Source organism: Dreissena polymorpha, chromosome 16 (assembly GCF_020536995.1).
Source record: "Dreissena polymorpha isolate Duluth1 chromosome 16, UMN_Dpol_1.0, whole genome shotgun sequence".
Classification (NCBI taxonomy): Eukaryota; Metazoa; Mollusca; class Bivalvia; order Myida; family Dreissenidae; genus Dreissena; species Dreissena polymorpha.
This window is the reverse complement of record NC_068370.1, coordinates 18,904,251-18,924,040: the sequence shown is the minus strand read 5'-3', so window position 1 is coordinate 18,924,040 and position 19,790 is coordinate 18,904,251. Positions and strand designations below refer to the sequence as shown.

General features: G+C 39.8%; 2 protein-coding genes across 6 annotated transcripts in view; both read left to right on the top strand.

Moving 5' to 3' along the window:
* LOC127861504 (rho-related GTP-binding protein RhoA-A-like) overlaps nucleotides 1-16,129 on the top strand; it is a 34,822-nt gene extending 18,693 nt beyond the window's left edge. For both annotated transcript variants that reach the window (XM_052400066.1, XM_052400065.1), the window contains exons 2-5: nucleotides 7,685-7,869; nucleotides 10,561-10,729; nucleotides 11,021-11,163; nucleotides 13,942-16,129. In XM_052400066.1, coding sequence (XP_052256026.1) covers nucleotides 7,783-7,869; nucleotides 10,561-10,729; nucleotides 11,021-11,163; nucleotides 13,942-14,001 — 459 coding nt within the window. In that variant the 5' untranslated portion in view covers nucleotides 7,685-7,782 and the 3' untranslated portion in view covers nucleotides 14,002-16,129. The remainder of the gene's footprint in view (nucleotides 1-7,684; nucleotides 7,870-10,560; nucleotides 10,730-11,020; nucleotides 11,164-13,941) is intronic.
* The window catches only part of LOC127861490 (single-stranded DNA-binding protein 3-like), a 479,133-nt gene that overhangs the window by 117,060 nt on the left and 342,283 nt on the right, over nucleotides 1-19,790 (top strand). The gene's annotated exons all lie outside the window — the stretch shown is intronic.

Sequence of the window (19,790 nt, the reverse complement as noted above, 5' to 3'; positions counted from 1 at the left end):
CCTCTACAATTGATGAAAGAGGGAGCTGCAGCATTCCGGTTCTGTTGTAGAGTCCAATACTTGTCATACATGATGGAAGTCCGAACCATCGTCTCAGGCTCTTGTTTATCATGCTTTCCAAGCTATCAACCGTCGATGTTGGGATCTCATACAACATTAGTGGCCACAGAAGACGGGGCAGGAGGCCATGCTGAAAAAGCCATGCCTTGAACTTCCCTGGTAGGCCTGTTCCCTCTATCTTTGCAAGCCCATTCCTCAGTTGCTGCCTGATGCGCTCTTTGTTATTTCTGCTATCACCCAGTGTGGTGTCAAACCATTTACCCAAGCACTTGACGGGGTTGTCAATAAGTGATGGGATATTCTCGCCCTGTACCCTGAGTGTTGTCTTCTGCCAGACTTTACCTCTTCTCAAGATAAGAAATCTTGACTTCCTTGGTTTGAAGGCCATTCTAGCCCATGACACAACATCTTCAAGGGCTGATAGGATCCATCGAGCTTGTATGTGGGACTCTGTTGTGATAGTCAGATCATCCATAAATCCCCTCTGTGGTGGAAGTCTGATATCTGTCTGGGTCTTCGGTCCCCTTGACTCCCTGTCTCCGGCTTTGATGATGAGATTCATAGCGGCGATGAACAGTACACTGTAACTCCAATATAACGCGGATGACGGGGTCCAAGCCACGCAACAGCGTTATAAACGGACAGCGTTTTAAGTTTTGAGCTTATTTATTTAAGGGGGCTATAAAAACAGGTAAAGTATAGCCTATAATATAGGTCCTGTGTATTGTCATGCAGTGTTGTTGTCATCCGCAAATACATGCATATAAACCGAATCGAACGATAACAGTATACATACCGCTTTTCTAATGTGCACATTTATCCGATAATCCAATATAATTACAACATCACTTACGAAAAAATAATGTTAAACATTTATGACAAGAAATATGTTTACGAATTTCGTAAACAAGTTCATATGCCTACGCCATTTTTCAGAAAAATTAGCACAGTGCATTATGGGACACAGCTTTCATTGGACGAGCGAATTTAAATTTAGATTGAATGCAATAGGAGGTTTTTGTGTGACGTCACAAGAGGGGTTTTCCGTTACTAAAAATAGATTGGCCGTCAACTTCTTGATCGCGGCCAATTAATTGTATCAGAGTAAAGGCCGTCGGAAGACTTACAATTTCACAAAACAAAACTATAAATACCCGTATTCTTTTTTAAAATAAGAATTTAATAAATGATATTTCAAAAATAATAAAACATAATAATTTGAATATTATTATAAGTGGTGTGGATGCGATTGTGTTATTTTTCATCAACGATTGAAATTTAGTGTAAGGGGTGCTTTGAATCAGTTATAAAACAAAGCCCTAAAATAGCTCAATACATTTTAATCTTGAAATGCATTTTTAATTTTCTTTTACATTGAATGAATTTTCGTTTCGTTAACATGTACAAAGAAATATTTTATTGCGTCATTTGCAGCATGTAAAAAAACGTGCTTTCCGTGGACCTTTCTGATAACGGGCACAAATTTAAGTGCATCTCTGTTAACCATTACACTGCGTTAGCATGTAAATAAAACGCAGGAATTTTAACCAGGTTTTCCGAAGGAAAAAACTGGTTATTAGATTGGCGAATGCGGGCGGGCTGGCGGGCGGGCGGAACAAGCTTGTCCGGGCCATATCTATGTCGTTCATTGTCAGATTTTAAAATCATTTTGCACATTTGTTCACCATCATTGGACGGTGTGTCGCGCGAAATAATTACGTCGATATCTCCAAGGTCAAGGTCACACTTTGAGTTCAAAGGTCAAAAATGGCCAGAAATGAGCTTGTCCTGGCCATAACTATGTCATTCATTGGGAGATTTTAAAATCATTTGGCACATTTGTTCACCATCATGGGACGGTGTGTCGCACGAAAGAATCACGTCAATATCTCCAATGTCAAGGTCGCCACGACTAAAAATAGATTTTTTAAAAAACAAACTTACAAAGGGGGTTAATTTTGTTTGTTCATTTCAAAAGTTCAGTTTGAGTTTTCTCCCTTTATCAGATTTTTTTTTCACAATGAAAACCTGGTTTTGTGACAAATTTGTCCCTTGTTTTATTTCTTTTTCGTAAACGTACTGAAACATTAAACACACACACAGATATTTTTATTTGTCAAGCATGTGTAGCATATAATAAACGATAACACACTTACACAGGCATAGTTAATACAATGAAATACAATACACGTTAAATACAAAACATAAACAGGATATCGTTTTAAATAACTTTAATTTGATAATTATTCCGCTTGCACTTGCCTTATATAAATTAGCGCACTGAACCGCTCTGATAGGGAATACATGTAATAAACATGGACTCGCGAGTTTTCACACCTTTATTGACATTACACAACAGATTAACACCAATTAGCTGTCGAGTGTCGTTTAACCTCGAATCGATTAAAATCAGTTAAACGGACGGATAAAGCAATCAAGCTGTGATCGCTGGTTTCTTTGAATTTTCTGAAAATACATGAAGTTGCATAACAAGGATTTAAATCAGAAATGGAAGGTTGGAGAAGAAACGGGATCCAAGGACCCCCCGCGTAATATTGGACACAGCGAAATAACGGACCGCACTATATTGGAGTTACAGTGCAGGGCCCTCAATCTATCAAATCTGCCGCCGAATTTCGGCGGCAGTCCCCCACCTGAAAAGTATACTTTTTTCCCCTTTTTGGGGGAAAAATTCCCCCCCCCAAAAAAATAAATGTTTTTTTTTTGTTTTTTTTTAATAGAAAGATGTGTCTCATGATTATTATATCTCAATTCTATTTCAATTTAATCTTTTCAAACATACTAAATTATGAAAAATGCAATGAATATAGTGCAAACATGTACAAATGAAAAAATAAGAGAGTAAGTAAAAAAATCCCCCAAAAAGGGAAACGCCAAGAAAATTCCCCTTTCTAAGGGCTGCGGACCCCTTCCCCCAAAGTAGTGTGAGGGCCCTGCAGTGTACTACTGACACTGTGCAGCCGGTTACAACCCCCTTCTGAAGCTGTATCCAGGATGTTGTAAAGTTCTTTGTTGTGAAGCGCATGTTGATGTTTCTGTAGTAGCTTCTGACAATGCTCTGAATATGTTCTGGTACATGGTGGTGTTTCAGAGCAAACTCTATTACCTGGTGGGGTACCGTGCCATACGCATTTGCTAGATCCAGCCATACAACTGTGAGATCTGTCTTAGCTTCCCTGATTAACTGGCTAATAGCGCATGTGTGTTCAATGCAGCCAGAGAATTCTGGAACACCTCCCTTCTGTGCTGATGTGTCAATGTACCCATTACTGGTCATGAATGTTGTAAGACGCCTGGCAACCACTGACATGAAGATCTTGCCCTCCACATTCAACAATGATATTGTCCGGAACTGTCCAATATCCTTGGAAACCTCCTCCTTTGGGACGAAGATGCCTTCTGCTCGCTGCCACTCCACAAGTACATCTCCTTTACGCCAGACCACCTTCAATAGTTTCCACAACCGTCTCAGCAGTTTTGGGCATGACTTGTACACCTTGTAAGGTATTCCATTTGGGCCTGGTGCTGACTTGGATCTAGCCTTCTTGATTATATCTTGGACCTCCTTGAGGGTTGTTTCTCCCTCAGTAAATGCAACAATGGGCATGGGTACTGGGGCTATGCGTTCATGTCCCTCCATCCACATATGTCTCGCCTGATCAGAGTGCGTGTTCTTCAGATGCTCTTCAACCTCCTCTTTAGAACAATTCAGCTGTCCCGCTTTCTTCTCTTCAAGGATTTCCTTGCTAAAACCATAGGGATTGGAAAGAAATCGTGATCTTTGTCTGGCCTTCTCCCTTCTGGCTTTCCGTATCCTTTCCGCTTTCCTCAGGTCTTGAAGTCTGCGTCTGGTGTGGTCTCATAGTTCCTGTAGACCAATTTTCTCTAGCTCTGATGCCTGTCTGTACTGGTTCCCCAAGTTGCGAAGGTCCTTCCTCAACTTCTCTTTTTCTATCTGCCGTCTGTTCTTGGCGACTGTAGTCTGCTTCCTTTCCGATGGTGTCACCCCAAATCTTTCCTTCCCGACTGCATATATCAGTCTACACATACTCCTCAGTTTCCTCTCTACTGTTCCAAGTAACACCTGTTCCACGATGCCATCTACCTCCTCATCAAACTCCTTCCACTGTTTCTCGTTCATAGCTGGCCATTTGATGCGCTCTAGTCTGTCGTCTGTACGACTGCCCTGGCTACCAAGATCATGTTCTGTTCTTGTAGGCTTATCCACCTGTTCCATCTCAGATTCGTGGAGATCCTCAGCACTGTGGTGTTCTTCCTGGCTGTGGTCCTCCTGTGTCTCACCAGACAAGTCTGTGCACTGTCTCTGCTCTGGATCATGCTGACAACCCTTCCTAGACTGATGTATCTTGAGACCCCTGGCATTCTTACAGATTTTCCCGCAAACACACGTATAGGCCTAACCTGTCAATGTCCGTTGTACTAGCCGTGTCGATTCTGTTGTGTCCGTCCTATTGGATCTCTCTTCCACCACCCCCCCCCCCTCTCGGAAGACCCTGGGGGTATCTTTCTGTATGTCTTGTTGTAGCTGTTCTGTGGGTAACTCCTTACGGAGTCATCATCTTGGGGTGCCGGCCCTTGATGCCCAATTCCAGTCTCTCCTGGATGTCCACTGTCTCTCCAGTTGTCACCAATCTATTCCTGGTTGTCATCCAGTCTTTCCTGGAAGTCACTGATTCCTCAGAAGTCATGTTGTAAAATACAGATAAACTGCTTTCCACTAATGTCATCAGCTAGGTACCACTTGTCATTGCTTGTTTCGCCCTTTTAAACCTAGGACAAGCTCTAAGTGGCGGGCGGCAGTGTTGATCAGACACTACCCATTAGTGGATGGCTTCCAGCTACTGGCGTTCATCCTTAGCCACAGCCAGCTGGAGCTTCTTTCTGCAGCCTGTGATACCTTCTTAATGGCCAGCTTTCTCGCCTGTCCCACTATTCCCATATCCTGGAACATCTTTCCCAGCGATGGTGCAGGAAACCCTCTGCATCCCACGTCAATCGGGTAGTTCCATGCTCTCTGTCCGGCCTCTCTTCATTCCTGGACGAGATCTTCGTACTTGGCCTTCTTTCTCTCATGTGCCTGAGTACATCTTTCTTCCCACGGGACAGTCAGCTCTACCAGGATGATCTTCTTTGTCTTTCCAGAGACCATCACAATGTCTGGGCCTAGGGTAGTGTGGACAATGTCTGGAAACTGCAGCTGTTTCCTAAGATCTGCCCGTAGTTCCCAGTCATTTGTGCCGTCTAGGATACTCGGATGTCCTCCCTTTGTACCCTTCATTACTGTCCCTGCTGGTACAAAGTTGATGTGCTTTGCCCCTGCATGTACTCGTGCCTTCTTCTTGTGTCTCTCAAGTGTATCCGCTACCTCTCGGAGTATTTGGTCATGTCTCCAGCGGTATCTCCCCTGGGCAAGTGCTTCCTTACACGAGGACAAGATGTGGTCCAGGGTAGCTCTTCCTCCACATAGGGTGCATTCTGCTGTCTCTATCAGCCCCCATCTCTGGAGATTCGCCGGTGTTGGCAAGACATCATAAACTGCCCGGATAAGGAACTGCAGTTGAAAAAACTGGTACTTCCAGATATCTGTCCATGACAGTTTCCTCCCTGTTGTCTGCCACTTTGTCCAGCTTCCCTGGCTCCCCATCTGGACTGCTTTCACCTTTCTTATCTCTTCTTCTTCCTTTCGGATTTCGCTCTGAACAAGTTCTCTTCTTTGGACTGTTGTGGCTGAACTCCACGGTTGTCTAGTGTTCAAGCCGAGTCCCTGTCTACCTTGACAACTTGTTCCCACTATGTCTTGATGTCACAGTCGACTCTCTGCCTGCTCAACTGCATTCGATGCTGACCATCTTCTTCCAGTTCTGACCTCTATCCCTGCATTTCTAATGCTCATGTCACTAGAGTCTCGTAGGGTCAACACGAGCCTTGCCTTACTAACTTTGTACTCCTCTACAATTGATGAAAGAGGGAGCTGCAGCATTCCGGTTCTGTTGTAGAGTCCAATACTTGTCATACATGATGGAAGTCCGAACCATCGTCTCAGGCTCTTGTTTATCATGCTTTCCAAGCTATCAACCGTCGATGTTGGGATCTCATACAACATTAGTGGCCACAGAAGACGGGGCAGGAGGCCATGCTGAAAAAGCCATGCCTTGAACTTCCCTGGTAGGCCTGTTCCCTCTATCTTTGCAAGCCCATTCCTCAGTTGCTGCCTGATGCGCTCTGTGTTATTTCTGCTATCACCCAGTGTGGTGTCAAACCATTTACCCAAATGGTAATGGTATATTATTATAATGTAATACTGCTTGTTTGTAAAGCAATACAGAAATCAAGCATCAGAAATACAGAAATCAAACATAATGAATACAGACATCAATGTTACCAATAAGTTTTTCAATGGCAACAATCAATTATAAAATATAAATATCTATCATAATGTCAAACGAACAATGCTTTGAACTTTCATGACCACGTGTTGTGTTATTTAATCTTAATTTTGCAAAGTTAGCAAAAAAGAATCACTTTACCATCTTGTTTCATGTCAATTTATACAAAATGTACCCCTTTATTGTTTTTTCCAATGTAAACAATTGTTGCTCTTGCAGTTAGGATTACGGTAAAATAAAATTTATTTCTGAACACCAGTTTTAAATACAATAATCCATAGGTCCAATGCAGTACTAAACTTTTTTTAATGCATATACACGTACTCAAGTTAAAATGACATCCAGACTTAACAAATGAAAAAATACTATCTTTAGTTTTTAAACAAGTTGCATTGAAAACTCAGTATTACATAATGATTAAAGTATTGAGTATAAAAATCTGAATGTTCTTGTCTTTATAAGTTTCTGTGTACAGAGATCATTTGGTAAAACAAAGGTCATGAAAATAAGAATACCAGTATGTGTATTGACATATGCAAAGAATGAAAATGTTTTGTTTAAAAAACTTGGTACAGGATATTAAAGCTGAAATTGATAATACACAAATACCCCTGCAATACAAAAAAATATACATGATATTTTGTGGTTTGGCCGGGTGGGATGTTGATGTCAATATATTATACTTTCATGCACACTTGAATGCGAGGAGTGCTATGAGTTTTTTGTTGGTGCATTTTTATGCCCCTGAAGGATGGCATATAGTTTTTGAACTGTCTGTCAGTTCGTCCATCTGTCTGTCTGTCCGTCAGTCCGTCCGTCCAAAAACTTTAACATTGCCCATAACTTTTGCAATATTGAAGATAGCAACTTATTATATGGCATGCATGTGTATCTCACGGAGCTGCACATTTTGAGTGATGAAAGGTCAAGGTCATCCTTTAAGGGCTAAGGTCAAATATATGGCTTCAAAGCTGCGCAGTTGAGGGCATTGTGTTTCTTACAAACACATCTCTTGTTTGAATTTATGGTTAATTCAATTTACACTTAGGATAATTGAATGTGCAGAATTAATAAATGGACTTTATACACACTATTTTTAAATGATAAAATAATGCAACTTGTTAAAATATGTATATCTTTAAAATCACCTTTATGACACTACAAATCATACTTGCTGTTACTAATGATTGTTACAGCTGATGTCAATGTGGTAGTTGTGGGTGATAACAATGCAGGAAAGACATCACTGTGTGTCACATTCTCCACTGGGCAGTTTCCCAGTCTGTTCACGCCCATGGAGTGTAATCGTACACCACATGAGAAGGACCTCACTGTTGGGAATGAGACGGTTCATGTGAAGTGTACCGACACGGAAGGCCATGTAAGAGAGTTAGTTTAACCAGAATTGTCACAAGGTTGATGAAAATGCACCCACATATGGCCTTGTCTCAAATTTTATGAAATCCTTTTCAAAGAAAGATACCAATTAGAATGCATGATTGTTTTATGTGACACCTATGTACCTTAAAAGTTAGAATACCTGGGGTCTTTCATGCAAAATGTCTTGTAAACCATAACGCAAGAGCAAGTTGAAATGAGACCTTAATGTATAACATTTGGTTGTTTTAGATCAAGTTGAAACTTGAGTTGTTAAACATGCAAAATAAAATCTACCAGTATCTTTTTGCATAATATTTGTGATTTCCTCTTGAAACAGTGTGTTTTGGGGACATAACTTCAGTTGAGTAAAAATTCAACATAATTACATTATTGATTTAATAAAAATAAATCAAATATATGAACATTTTCATAAATTGTTTGTCTGGAAGTAATTATTTTTTAGACTTAAGGAAAAAAGGCATGTACATGTAACCTGTCAACATTAAATGCAATAATTATTTATCTGCTTAAAGGAAGACATTTGTTTTTAGATTTGTAGTCTTCTTATTTACAATAAATAATGAAAGTAGCAAGTTGTTAGTTGTGATAGACAGTGTAACTACTGCTGCTGCTGGATGTATTCCGGCTGACAACTGTATGTGTGCTCTACTGTGGTCATGTTTACATGATGAATGTTGGACATTAGTATTGCATTCAAGTTTTGCCTCAAGCCATAGTTTTTCATAGTTTATACATGAGTCACATTGATTTCCACTAGATGGAAGTATGTTGTAGAGCACACAAGAGAGCTTTCCTTTTTATGCCGTCCTTCTGTCCGTCACACTTTGCGTTTAGGTTTGAAAAAATGCTCTGATATAACTTCTATGTCCCAGATGTAACCTTCATATTTGGTATGCATGTGCATATGGACAAGGTCTTTCCATACGCACAACAATTTTGACCCCTGTGACCTTGACCTTGAACTTAGGGTCCGTGTTTAGGTTTTTTAATCTGCGTTTAGGTTTCGAAAATTGCTCATAACTTCTATCAAAGCGTTTTTCGGGGCATATGTCATCCTATTGAGACAGCTCTTGATCTCTTCATGATTCTACTAAAGCAAAAAAATATATATGTATCCACTCTTACCAGTATATTGTAAAAGGCAAAGGTTCCGTTTACATCTTAATTTTATTATCCCCACGCTTTTTGAAAAAAAGGTGGGGATATTGTGGTTATCTCCGCCGTCCGTCCGTCCGTCTGTCTGTCTGTCTGTCTGTCCGTCCGTCCTGGCCACTATCTCCTCCTACACTAAAAGCACTAGAACCTTGAAACTTACACACATGGTAGCTATGAGCATATGTGCGACCCTGCACTATTTGGAATTTTGATCTGACCCCTGGGTCAAAAGTTATAGCGGTTGGGGTGGGGCCGCGTCAGAAATTATCACTCATTTTTTTAGGTTATTTTACATTTACTTCTTTATTTCTGCACCGATTCACTTCAAATTGATACTGGACCTCTCTTATGACAATACGGTCAATCTCAACCATGCATGTCCCCATTCCCAACCCTGGGGCGCCCCGCCCACATAGGCCACACCCACCAAAAATTTCCATTTACTATAATTTTTTCATTTCTACACGGATTCACTTCAAATTGATACTGAACTTTTGTTATGACATTAGGGTCAATCTCAACTATGCATGGCCCCAATCCCAACCCTGGGGCGCCCGCCCACATAGGCCACACCCACCAAAAAATTCCATTTACTATAATTTTTTCATTTCTACACGGATTCACTTCAAATTGATACTGAACTTCTCTTATGACATTAGGGTCAATCTCAACTATGCATGGCCCCATAACCAACCCTGGGGCCCCGCCCACATAGACCACACCCACCCAAAATTGCCTTTACTATAATTTCTTCATTTCTACACCGATTCACTTCAAATTGATATTGAACTTCTCTTATGACAATACAGTCAATCTCAACTATGCATGGCCCCATTACCAACCCTGGGGCGCCCCGCCCACATAGACCACACCCACCCAAAATTGCCTTTTACTATAATTTCTTCATTTCTACACCGATTCACTTCAAATTGATACTGAACCTCTCTTATGACAATACGGTCAATCTCAACTATGCATGGCCCCATTACCAACCCTGGGGCCCCGCCCACATAGACCACACCCACCCAAAATTGCCTTTTACTATAATTTCTTCTTTTCTACACCGATTCACTTCAAATTGATACTGAACTTCTCTTATGACAATATGGTCAATCTCAACTATGCATGGCACAATTACCAACCCTGGGGCGCCCTGCCCACATATGTCACACCCACCCAAAATTGCCTTTTACTATAACTTCTTCATTTCTACACCAATTCACTTCTAATTGATGATGAACTTCTCTTATGACAATACGGTCAATCTCAGCTATGCATGGCCCCATTACCAACCCTGGGGCACACCTAGGTCAAACATTCGGCGTGGGGATACGCGTCGGCCTCTGCCGCGCCATTTCTAGTTAGACTAGTGGTAGTTATAAAAAAACTAATTAGATTGTTACTGAAGCCATTATGCTCATTTGTTGGCCCCTATAGTTCACAATTCTTATCCAAGCATTGGTTGACACAGAACACACATATTTGAGTTCATGTAATGTCTCTGTGCGATATCCAGGAAGACTTTGATGACTCGAGACCCGAGTCTTATGAGGGAGCAGACGTGTTCTTGCTGTGCTTCTCCCTGTCCAGTCACAATCAGCTGAAAAGCGTCAAGACAAGATGGATTCCAGAACTGCGTAAATACAAACCACACACGCCCATACTGCTGGTGGGCTGCAAAGAAGGTAGGCAGTTACTTCGAGCTAAAGCATGTTCAGCACACAGGTTTTATAAACCCTTTTCCACTCAGACATGCATTTTGGCACATTTGTAGTCCCTAAGTAAATGTAATTAAAGACCTTTCTTACTTTTTTCAAGTTTAAAGGCTTCCTTATTTAGCCTTAGGTACTGTTGAGCAGCAAACAGCATAAACCTGAACAGCCTGCAGTCATTGGCCGGATGTTTTATGCTGGCTACATGTACCCATACTCACTTTCTTTTGAACCGGAAATCGAATGGGTAATATTGTGTTGCAGATGAAAGGCGTGGCAAAGAGTCAAGCAAAGACAAAGTGTCCAAGAGCCAGGGAGCCAATATGAGGAGTGCAATAAAAGCTGCAGGCTATGCAGAGTGCAGTGCCTTGAAGAAGTCTGCTGTGGAGGAGTGCTTCCTTCAGGCCGTAAGCTGTTTAATTTATGATTGTTTGTTGATGCTTTTTGCAGTATTCAACAGTATTTCAAACATTAAGAGTCTTTGAGGCAGTCACTTAACCCTTCAGTACTTAAATGTTACTTTCTCAAACTCATGAACTTTATTGCCCCTTGCCTTGGGTTATACCTGGCTATATGTTTGTGGGAGGGTCTCAAACTCCTGAATTCTATTGCCCCTTGGGTCATACCTGGCCATGTGTTTGGGGGAGGGTTTCAAGCTCCTGAACTCTATGGTCCCTTGGGTCATACCTGGCCATGTGTTTGGGGGAGGGTTTCAAGCTCCTGAACTCTATTGCCCCTTGGGTCATACCTGGCCATGTGTTTTGGGGAGGGTCTCGAGCTCCTGAACTCTATTGCCCCTTGGGTCATATCTGGCCTTGTGTTTCGGGGAGGGTCTCAAACTTCTGAACTCTATTGCGCCTTGGGTCATATCTTGCCATGTGTTTGGGGGAGGGACTCAAACTCCTGAACTCTATTGCCCCATGGGTCATACCTGACCATGTGTTTGGGGGAGGGTCTCAAACTCCTGAACTCTATTAACCCATGGGTCATATCTGGCAATGTGTTTGGGGGAGGGTCTCAAACTCCTAAAGTATATTGCCCCTTGGGTCATACCTGACCATGTGTTTGGGGGAGGGTCTCAAACTCCTGAACTCTATTAACCAATGGGTCATATCTGGCAATGTGTTTGGGGGAGGGTCTCAAACTCCTAAAGTATATTGCCCCTTGGGTCATACCTGGTCATGTGTTTTGGGGAGGGTCTCAAACTCCTGCACTCTTTTGCCCCTTGGGTCATATCTGGCCATGTGTTTGGAGGAGGGTCTCAAGCTCCTGGGCCCGTATTCACCAACCCATTCTTAGACTTAAGAATAAAGATAATACTTGGAACCAATAAAAATGCATTCAGTGTTTGAATATATAGATGCCTCCACTGGTAATTATGTCATTAGAAAACTGTTCTACATGAATAATGCCATAGATAGAGGTGTTTAATAACAAGTTTTACTAAAAAATCAAGCAATTATTGAATATTTCAATTTAAAGAAAATTATTTATTCTTAGACTTAAGTCTAAGAATTGTTTGGTGAATACGGGCCCTGAACTCTATTGCGGTCTATTGCCCCTTGGGTCATACCTGGCCATGTGTTTGGGGGAGGGTCTCAAACTCCTGAACTCTATTGCCGCTTGGGTCATACCTGGCCTTGTGTTTGGGGGAGGGTCTCAAATTCCTGAAATATATATTGCCCCGTGGGTCATATCTGGCCATGTGTTTAGGGGAGGGTCTCAAACTCCTGAACTCTATTGCCCCATTGGGTCATATCTGGCCATTTGTTTGGGGGAGGGTCTCAAACTCCTGAATTCTATTGCCCCTTGGGTCATATCTGGCAATGTGTATGGTGGAGGGTCTCAAACTCCTAAACTATATTGCCCCTTGAGTCATACCTGGCCATGTGTTTGGGGGAGGGTCTCAAGCTCCTGAACTCTATTGCCCCTTGGGTCATACCTGGCCATGTGTTTGGGGGAGGGTCTCAAACTCCTGAACTCTTTTGCCCCTTGGGTCATACCTGGCCATGTGTTTGGGGGAGGGTCTCAAACTCCTGAACTCTTTTGCCCCTTGGGTCATACCTGGCCATGTGTTTAGAGGAGGGTCTCAAACTCCTGAACTCTTTTGCCCCTTGGGTCATACCTGGCCATGTGTTTGGGGGAGGGTCTCAAGCTCCTGAACTCTATTGCCCCTTGGGTCATACCTGGCCATGTGTTTGGGGGAGGGGGGTGGTCTCAAGCTCCTGAACTCTATTGCCCCTTGGGTCATACCTGGCCTTGTGTTTGGGGGAGGGTCTCAAACTCCTGAACTCTATTGCCCTATGGGTCATATCTGGCCATGTGTTTGGGGGAGGGTCTCAAGCTCCTGAACTCTATTGCCCCTTGGGTCATATCTGGCCATGTGTTTGGGGGAGGGTCTCAAACTCCTGAACTCTTTTGCCCCTTGGGTCATATCTGGCCATGTGTTTGGGGGAGGGTCTCAAGCTCCTGAACTCTATTGCCCCTTGGGTCATATCTGGCCTTGTGTTGCGGGGAGGGTCTCAAACTCCTGAACTCTTTTGCCGCTTGGGTCATATCTGGCCATGTGTTTGGGGGAGGGGGGTGGTCTCAAGCTCCTGAACTCTATTGCCCCTTGGGTCATATCTGGCCATGTGTTTGGGGGAGGGTCTCAAACTCCTGAACTCTATTGCCCTATGGGTCATATCTGGACATGTGTTTGGGGGACACATGGTTTATTGAAAATGATGTTCTAAAATAATCTCTATTAAAATGGACATTTCATAATTGATGTTTCTATTGAGAATATTCTTATTGTGCCCAGGAGTTGAAATAAGTCACATAACATATCCAATAAGGTTTTTAGGTTTCAGGTGAGCATCCCAGACAGGGTCTAAGAGTGCTTGTATTCAAAAACCAATTACAAGACTGAAATTTAAAAAGAAAAAAATACTCACAAAACTGTAATACATGTATTGTTATAGAATAATCCAGTTAAATATGACATGGAATAAACACATCATTTAATTGATATGCAACATTTGTAGCAAGTATGTTTTCAAATACTCAATAGATTTTTCTTGATTTTAAGTGTGTTCATTTTTCATGAGTCTAAAATACATTGTTTAATAATGCCTGATTCAAATCTTTGCTTTATAGAAATGTTCTGGAATGTTTTATTGACACTTTATGTTACGTGTTTACAGGTGAAGATTGCCAAAGGTCAGGCAACATCCAGTGGAGGTTGTTGTTGTGCTATATTGTGAACTTGCGAGGGTAAACGTCATTTTTTAAGGTCCAGAGGTGTCAAAGTTCAGAATTATTCCTGAATTCAGGATTTAGGCCCTCAAAAACTGCTTTTGATATCGATAAAAATTACAGGATTTTTGTTCTGGTATTTAAAGATTTTTGTCACAAAATGTCATTTTAAACACAAATTATTTTAATTTGACATATTGTTAACACAGTTAACATAATTATATGAATTATTAACCCTCTTTTGGCACTGGCCCCCCACATGTTAGGCTTATTTTCAGGATTTTAGATTTTTGCCACTTGACACCCCTGAAGGTCATTGGTCATGTGAAGGTCAATGTTCATTTCAGTCAGATGAACATCCTTAGGAGGGATGAGTTGATTAAAAAAAACTCTGTCTCTTATTACCACGCTGTAATACAGTTGTGTGATTACATATATACATTACAACTGAATCACATTCATTACTGAATTATTTTGTTTAGAAAAAAAATGAAAATAAGCAAATAAAACGAAAATAACAAAAACATTATTGTGTTGTGCTTTGAAACTGCCATATATATTGTGCTTGTTTGTGGGTGCAAACTATTTGTTGAATGTGTTCATTTCCATGGTTGAAATTATATCCAGTAATCTCAGTAAAAGAACAGGAAGGAATCAGGATTTTGGCTTCAACACATTCTTAGGAAATACGTTGTTATATAATTTGTATCTATTTAGCGGAAGAAGTGTTGCTCTCAGCTTGTTAAAGTCATGTTGAATTTCTTTTTAATTCTTTATAGGTTAAGTTTTTGTGTGTTTTTAATGCTTTCACACATGCTAACATTTGTTTAGTATGCCCCCCTTGAAGAAGAGGGGGTATATTGTGTTGCTGGATGTCTGTCTGTCTGTAGACTAGTTTGTTTCCAATCAATAACTTGTCAAAAAATTGACCTTTTTGAAACTTCACATGTGCATTTGTTTTTGACCACTGTTGAAATTGGGGGTCACTAGGTCAAAGGTCAAGGTAACTGTCACAATAAGTATGAAAATCGCTTCCGATCAATACCTTATCAACGAATTGACCACACGACTTGATACTTCAAATGTGCACTGGCTTTGGACTGTAGATGACCCCTATTAAAATTTGGGTCACTAAGTCAAAGATCAAGGTCACTGTAACAATCAGTGTTAAAATCGTTTGCAATCAATCAACAAATTTACTGATTGGCTTGATACTTCACAAATCACATGTGCATTGGCCTTCGACACTAGATGACCCCTATTGAAATTATGGTAACTAGGTCAAAGGTCACTGTCACAATAAGTGTGAAAATTGTTTCTGAATCAATAGCTCGTCAACCAATTGACCGATCGGTTTGATACTTACCATGAGTATAAGCTTTGGACAGTAGATAACCCCTAATTAAATTGGGGTCATTAGGTCAAGGTCACCATCACAATAAGTATGAACATCGTTTCGGATCAATAACTCATCAACAAATTATTGATTGGCTTGTTACTTATCTTGTGCATTGACCTAGGACAGTAGATAACCCCTATTGGAATTGGGGTCACTTAGTCAAAGGTAAAGGTCACTGTCACAGTTAGTGCGAAAATTATTTTTGATCAATAGCTTGTCAACCAATTTATCAATTGACTTGATACTTTCCATGTGCATTGGCCTTGGACAGTCGATGACCCCAAATGAAATTTTAGTCACTAGGTCAAAGTCATGGTCACTGTCACAATAAGTTTGGAAATCGTTTCCGATCAATAACTCGTCAAAGCATTGACCGATTGGCTTGCTACTTCACGTGTGCATTGGCCTTGGACTGAAGATGACCCCAAATGAAATTCCGGTCACTAGGTCAAAGTATTGGCCTTGGACAGAAGATGACCCCTATTGAAATTGGGGTCACTAGTTCAAAGCCCTGTTTGAGGAGGGCACATGTCTCAGATCGTGGAACTCTTGTTAATAAATAGGGTATGTATGTATATTTTTTGAAATTATAAGTTAATCTTTTGTTTAATGCAAAAACAATTTTGCATTTCATAATATCTGAGATTAGTTGGGTAAATATGGGTCTTGTTAAATATATTTCTGCAAGTTTTAGAAACTTCAATTGCTTACTTATACAATGAAAATCTTGTTTTGCAGCATTGTTTAAGATGTCGCTATGCTAGTTCTTTGATTTGCCATTACTGAGCTTAGAAACGCTTGTTTTTAGCTTGGCTATTTTCGAAGAAAACCCGAGGTATTGTCATAGCCAGCTCGTCGTCCGACGTCTGACGTCCACGTTGTGCTTAAACCTTTACATTTGATCTTAAATCAAAGTGCTTCCACCTACAGCTTTGAAACTTCATATGTAGACACACCCATTTTGGGGTCACTAGGTCAAGGTCACTTTGACCTCTAACAAAAAAAATCTTACAAGCTTTCATTTATTCAAAAATGTATCGGCAGCCGAGCGTTGGCAGCCGTTATGCAGTGCTCTTGTTTTATAATTCTTTTGAAAAGACATTGCTTGAAAGTTTTAACAAGTTCTGTTCAGCATTCCAACCATGTGTAATTATGTACATGTGCCACTGTGCGTTTGGTGCATTTTATTACTTAATCTGTTTCTTAGGTCAGCATAAATAGCATAAAACTCCTCCCTGCTTTGTGTATTGCTCAGTTGCTTACAGTAGTTTATATTGATTTATCTTATAGACGAAAAATGTGAAGATTTATTGAAATTAATTATCTGTGAAAGTTTCATGGAAATACCCCAGTAAAACATATTCCTTGAAAACAACTTGTCATTATTGGACATATTTATGTACATATTTAAATCTGTAACATATACTGGTAACTATTCCTTGATGTCTCACTATAAACTTAAGAAAATAACCCCTACGTTATTTCACATGCTATTAAAATGAATTGGCATTTATATGGCATCCACTTTAGCCTGTTTAATTATTAATTGACTTTTGCATTTTATATAAGTGGGAATAGCTTTGTGTTTAATATTTTAAAGTGGAAAAAAACATTTTCTTGTTTAACCTATGTTTTGTGTTCTGTCATTGTACTGTAATTGAAGATAATGTTTATGTCCTCTTGATAAAAACAGCATATGTAAAATTGATTGTGAAAGTTTCTATGTGATATTCATATCATTTCTCTCACTCATTGATTTTCCAATGGGATGTAGTGGGGGCAGTGCAGGTCCTATGAACACATTTCTCTGTATTTTAAATTGTATAATTATATTTAGTATTTGCCAGTCTATCTAACAGAGTACTTTAAGTATCCTTTAATAGTGTACAGTGTTTTGTTAATTCTATTGTACATTTCAACATTAATGATATATTCAAATAAATTATGTTATGAAATATTATGATGTTTTTTGTACAAAGTAATAATGTTAAATAAGGTTACATGTAATTATATTAATGTAAAAATATATTGCACTGAGGAGTACTTCTTAGTCAAAATATATATTTTTTATAGAAATGTATCTCTAAAAAACACAATTTTTTAGGAGTTAAGTGTTTGCTGATTGTACAATTAGCTTTACTGATATGAGTTTTATGGTGATTCATACTTATAATGCAATAATATTTAGCCGGATTTTTTTCGAAAAAATCTCGGCTTATAGATTGATGTTGTCGGGCGGGCGGGGGGGGCGGGCGGGCGGGGTGGCGGCGTGCTCGAAAATGTTAAAGTTCTTATTTCATGGTATAACTTTGGTATGCTTGGACCTAGAGTCTTCAAACTTGACATGAAGGTTGGCCAGGATTAACAGATGACCACTGGTCATTTCAAGGTCATTCATTTGAAGGTCAAGGTCACTGTGACCTTCAATATAAAAAATGTTAAAGTTCTTATAACTTTGGTATGCTTGGACCTAGAGTCTTGAAACTTGACATGAAGGTTGGCCATAACTAGTTAGTAACCACTGGTCATTTCAAGGTCATTCATTTGAAGGTCAAGGTCACTGTGACCTTGAATGTAAAAATGTTAAAGTTCTTATTTCATGGTATAACTTTGGTATGCTTGGACCTAGAGTCTTCAAACTTGACATGAAGGTTGGCCAGGATTAACAGATGACCACTGGTCATTTCAAGGTCATTCATTTGAAGGTGAAGGTCACTGTGACCTTCAATATAAAAATGTTAAAGTTGTTATAACTTTGGTATGCTTGGACCTAGAGTCTTGAAACTTGACATGAAGGTTGGCCAGAACTAGTAAGTAACCACTGGACATTTCAAGGTCATTCATTTGAAGGTCAAGGTCACTGTGACCTTGAATGTAAAAATGTTAAAGTTCTTATTTCATGTTATAACTTTGGTATGCTTGTACCTAGAGTCTTCAAACTTGAAATAAAGATTGGCCAGTACTAGAAGATGACCACTGGTCATTTCAATGTCATTCATTTGAAGGTCAAGGTCACTGTGACCTTAAATGTTAAAATGTTAAAATTGTTATAACTTTGGTATGCTTGGACATAGAGTCTTCAAACTTGACATGAAGGTTTGCAAGCACACTTAGATGACCACTGGTCATTTCAAGGTCATTCATTCTCATGTATATGCATGCATTCAAAACATAACACAAGGTTTGCTCATGCCTTGAAAAGTACTTACATTTCATTTTGACCTTTGAACAATATTTCAGTAATTTAAGTATTGCATTGACAAAAACACGAAAGGTACTTTCCTGTCATTTAAATCAAAAATCCGGCTTCAATGCGGTCATCTCCGACCGCGGAACTCTTGTTTTCTATAAAGTTTGTCCAAATATTTCTTTTCTCAAATAAAAGATTATGAGAAACGCTCATTGCATTGAAATAATTAATATATTTGTTAAAACTGAACATGTCATTTTGAGCATATGTTTTATATACTAAATAGAATATTGTAAGAATATAAATGGGGATGTATAATATATATTTATTATACATGTATATGCATTTATAGATCACTTTTATATTTATGTGTCAAACTTTTGTGTTTTCATGATGCAATTGTCTTCTATATTTTTATGTTTACCAGCAATATACCGCTTAAAATGTATGAATCATTTTATTGTTTTTTGGCCCTTTTCATGTTATTATGCTCCCCCGAAATTTTTGGGGGGAGCATATAGTCGCCGCTTCGTCTGTCCGTGCGTCCGTCCGTGCACAATTTTTGTCCGGGCTATTTCTCAGCAATTAATGACCAGAATTCAATTAAACTTTATGGGAAGCTTCACTACCAAGAGGATATATGCATATTATCAGCGGGTTCTGGTCGGATGATTTTCACAGAGTTATGGCCCTTTGACATTTTCTATAAACTGTACATATAGTGCAATTCTTGTCCCACCAACTACTGACTGGAATTCAATGAAGCTTCATGGGAGGCTTAACTACCTTGAGGAGATGCGCATGTTATTTGTGGGTTCTGGTTAGATGATTCATTTAGAGAGTTACGGCCCTTTGAAATTTTTAAGTTGCTAAACCATCCATCGTATTATTTTGTCTAAAATTATGCCCCTCAAGACGTTTCCTTTTATCTGAATATATATTGCAATATTGTGACCAAAAAAAACTTTGGGGAGCATCACCCGTCTCCGACAGTTTCTTGTATTGTAAATGTCACAAAGTGGGTCTTGATATTTTCCATAGGAGTTACAATATGCATCTGGTGTTTGCTTGATACAGTATATAATAGTTATCACAATATGTGTCAGGTGTTATACTGTAACAACATGGGTCTTGATATATCATAGATGTCACAATATGCATCCGGTGTCACAATATGTGTTGGGTGTTTGCTTGATACATAGATGGTG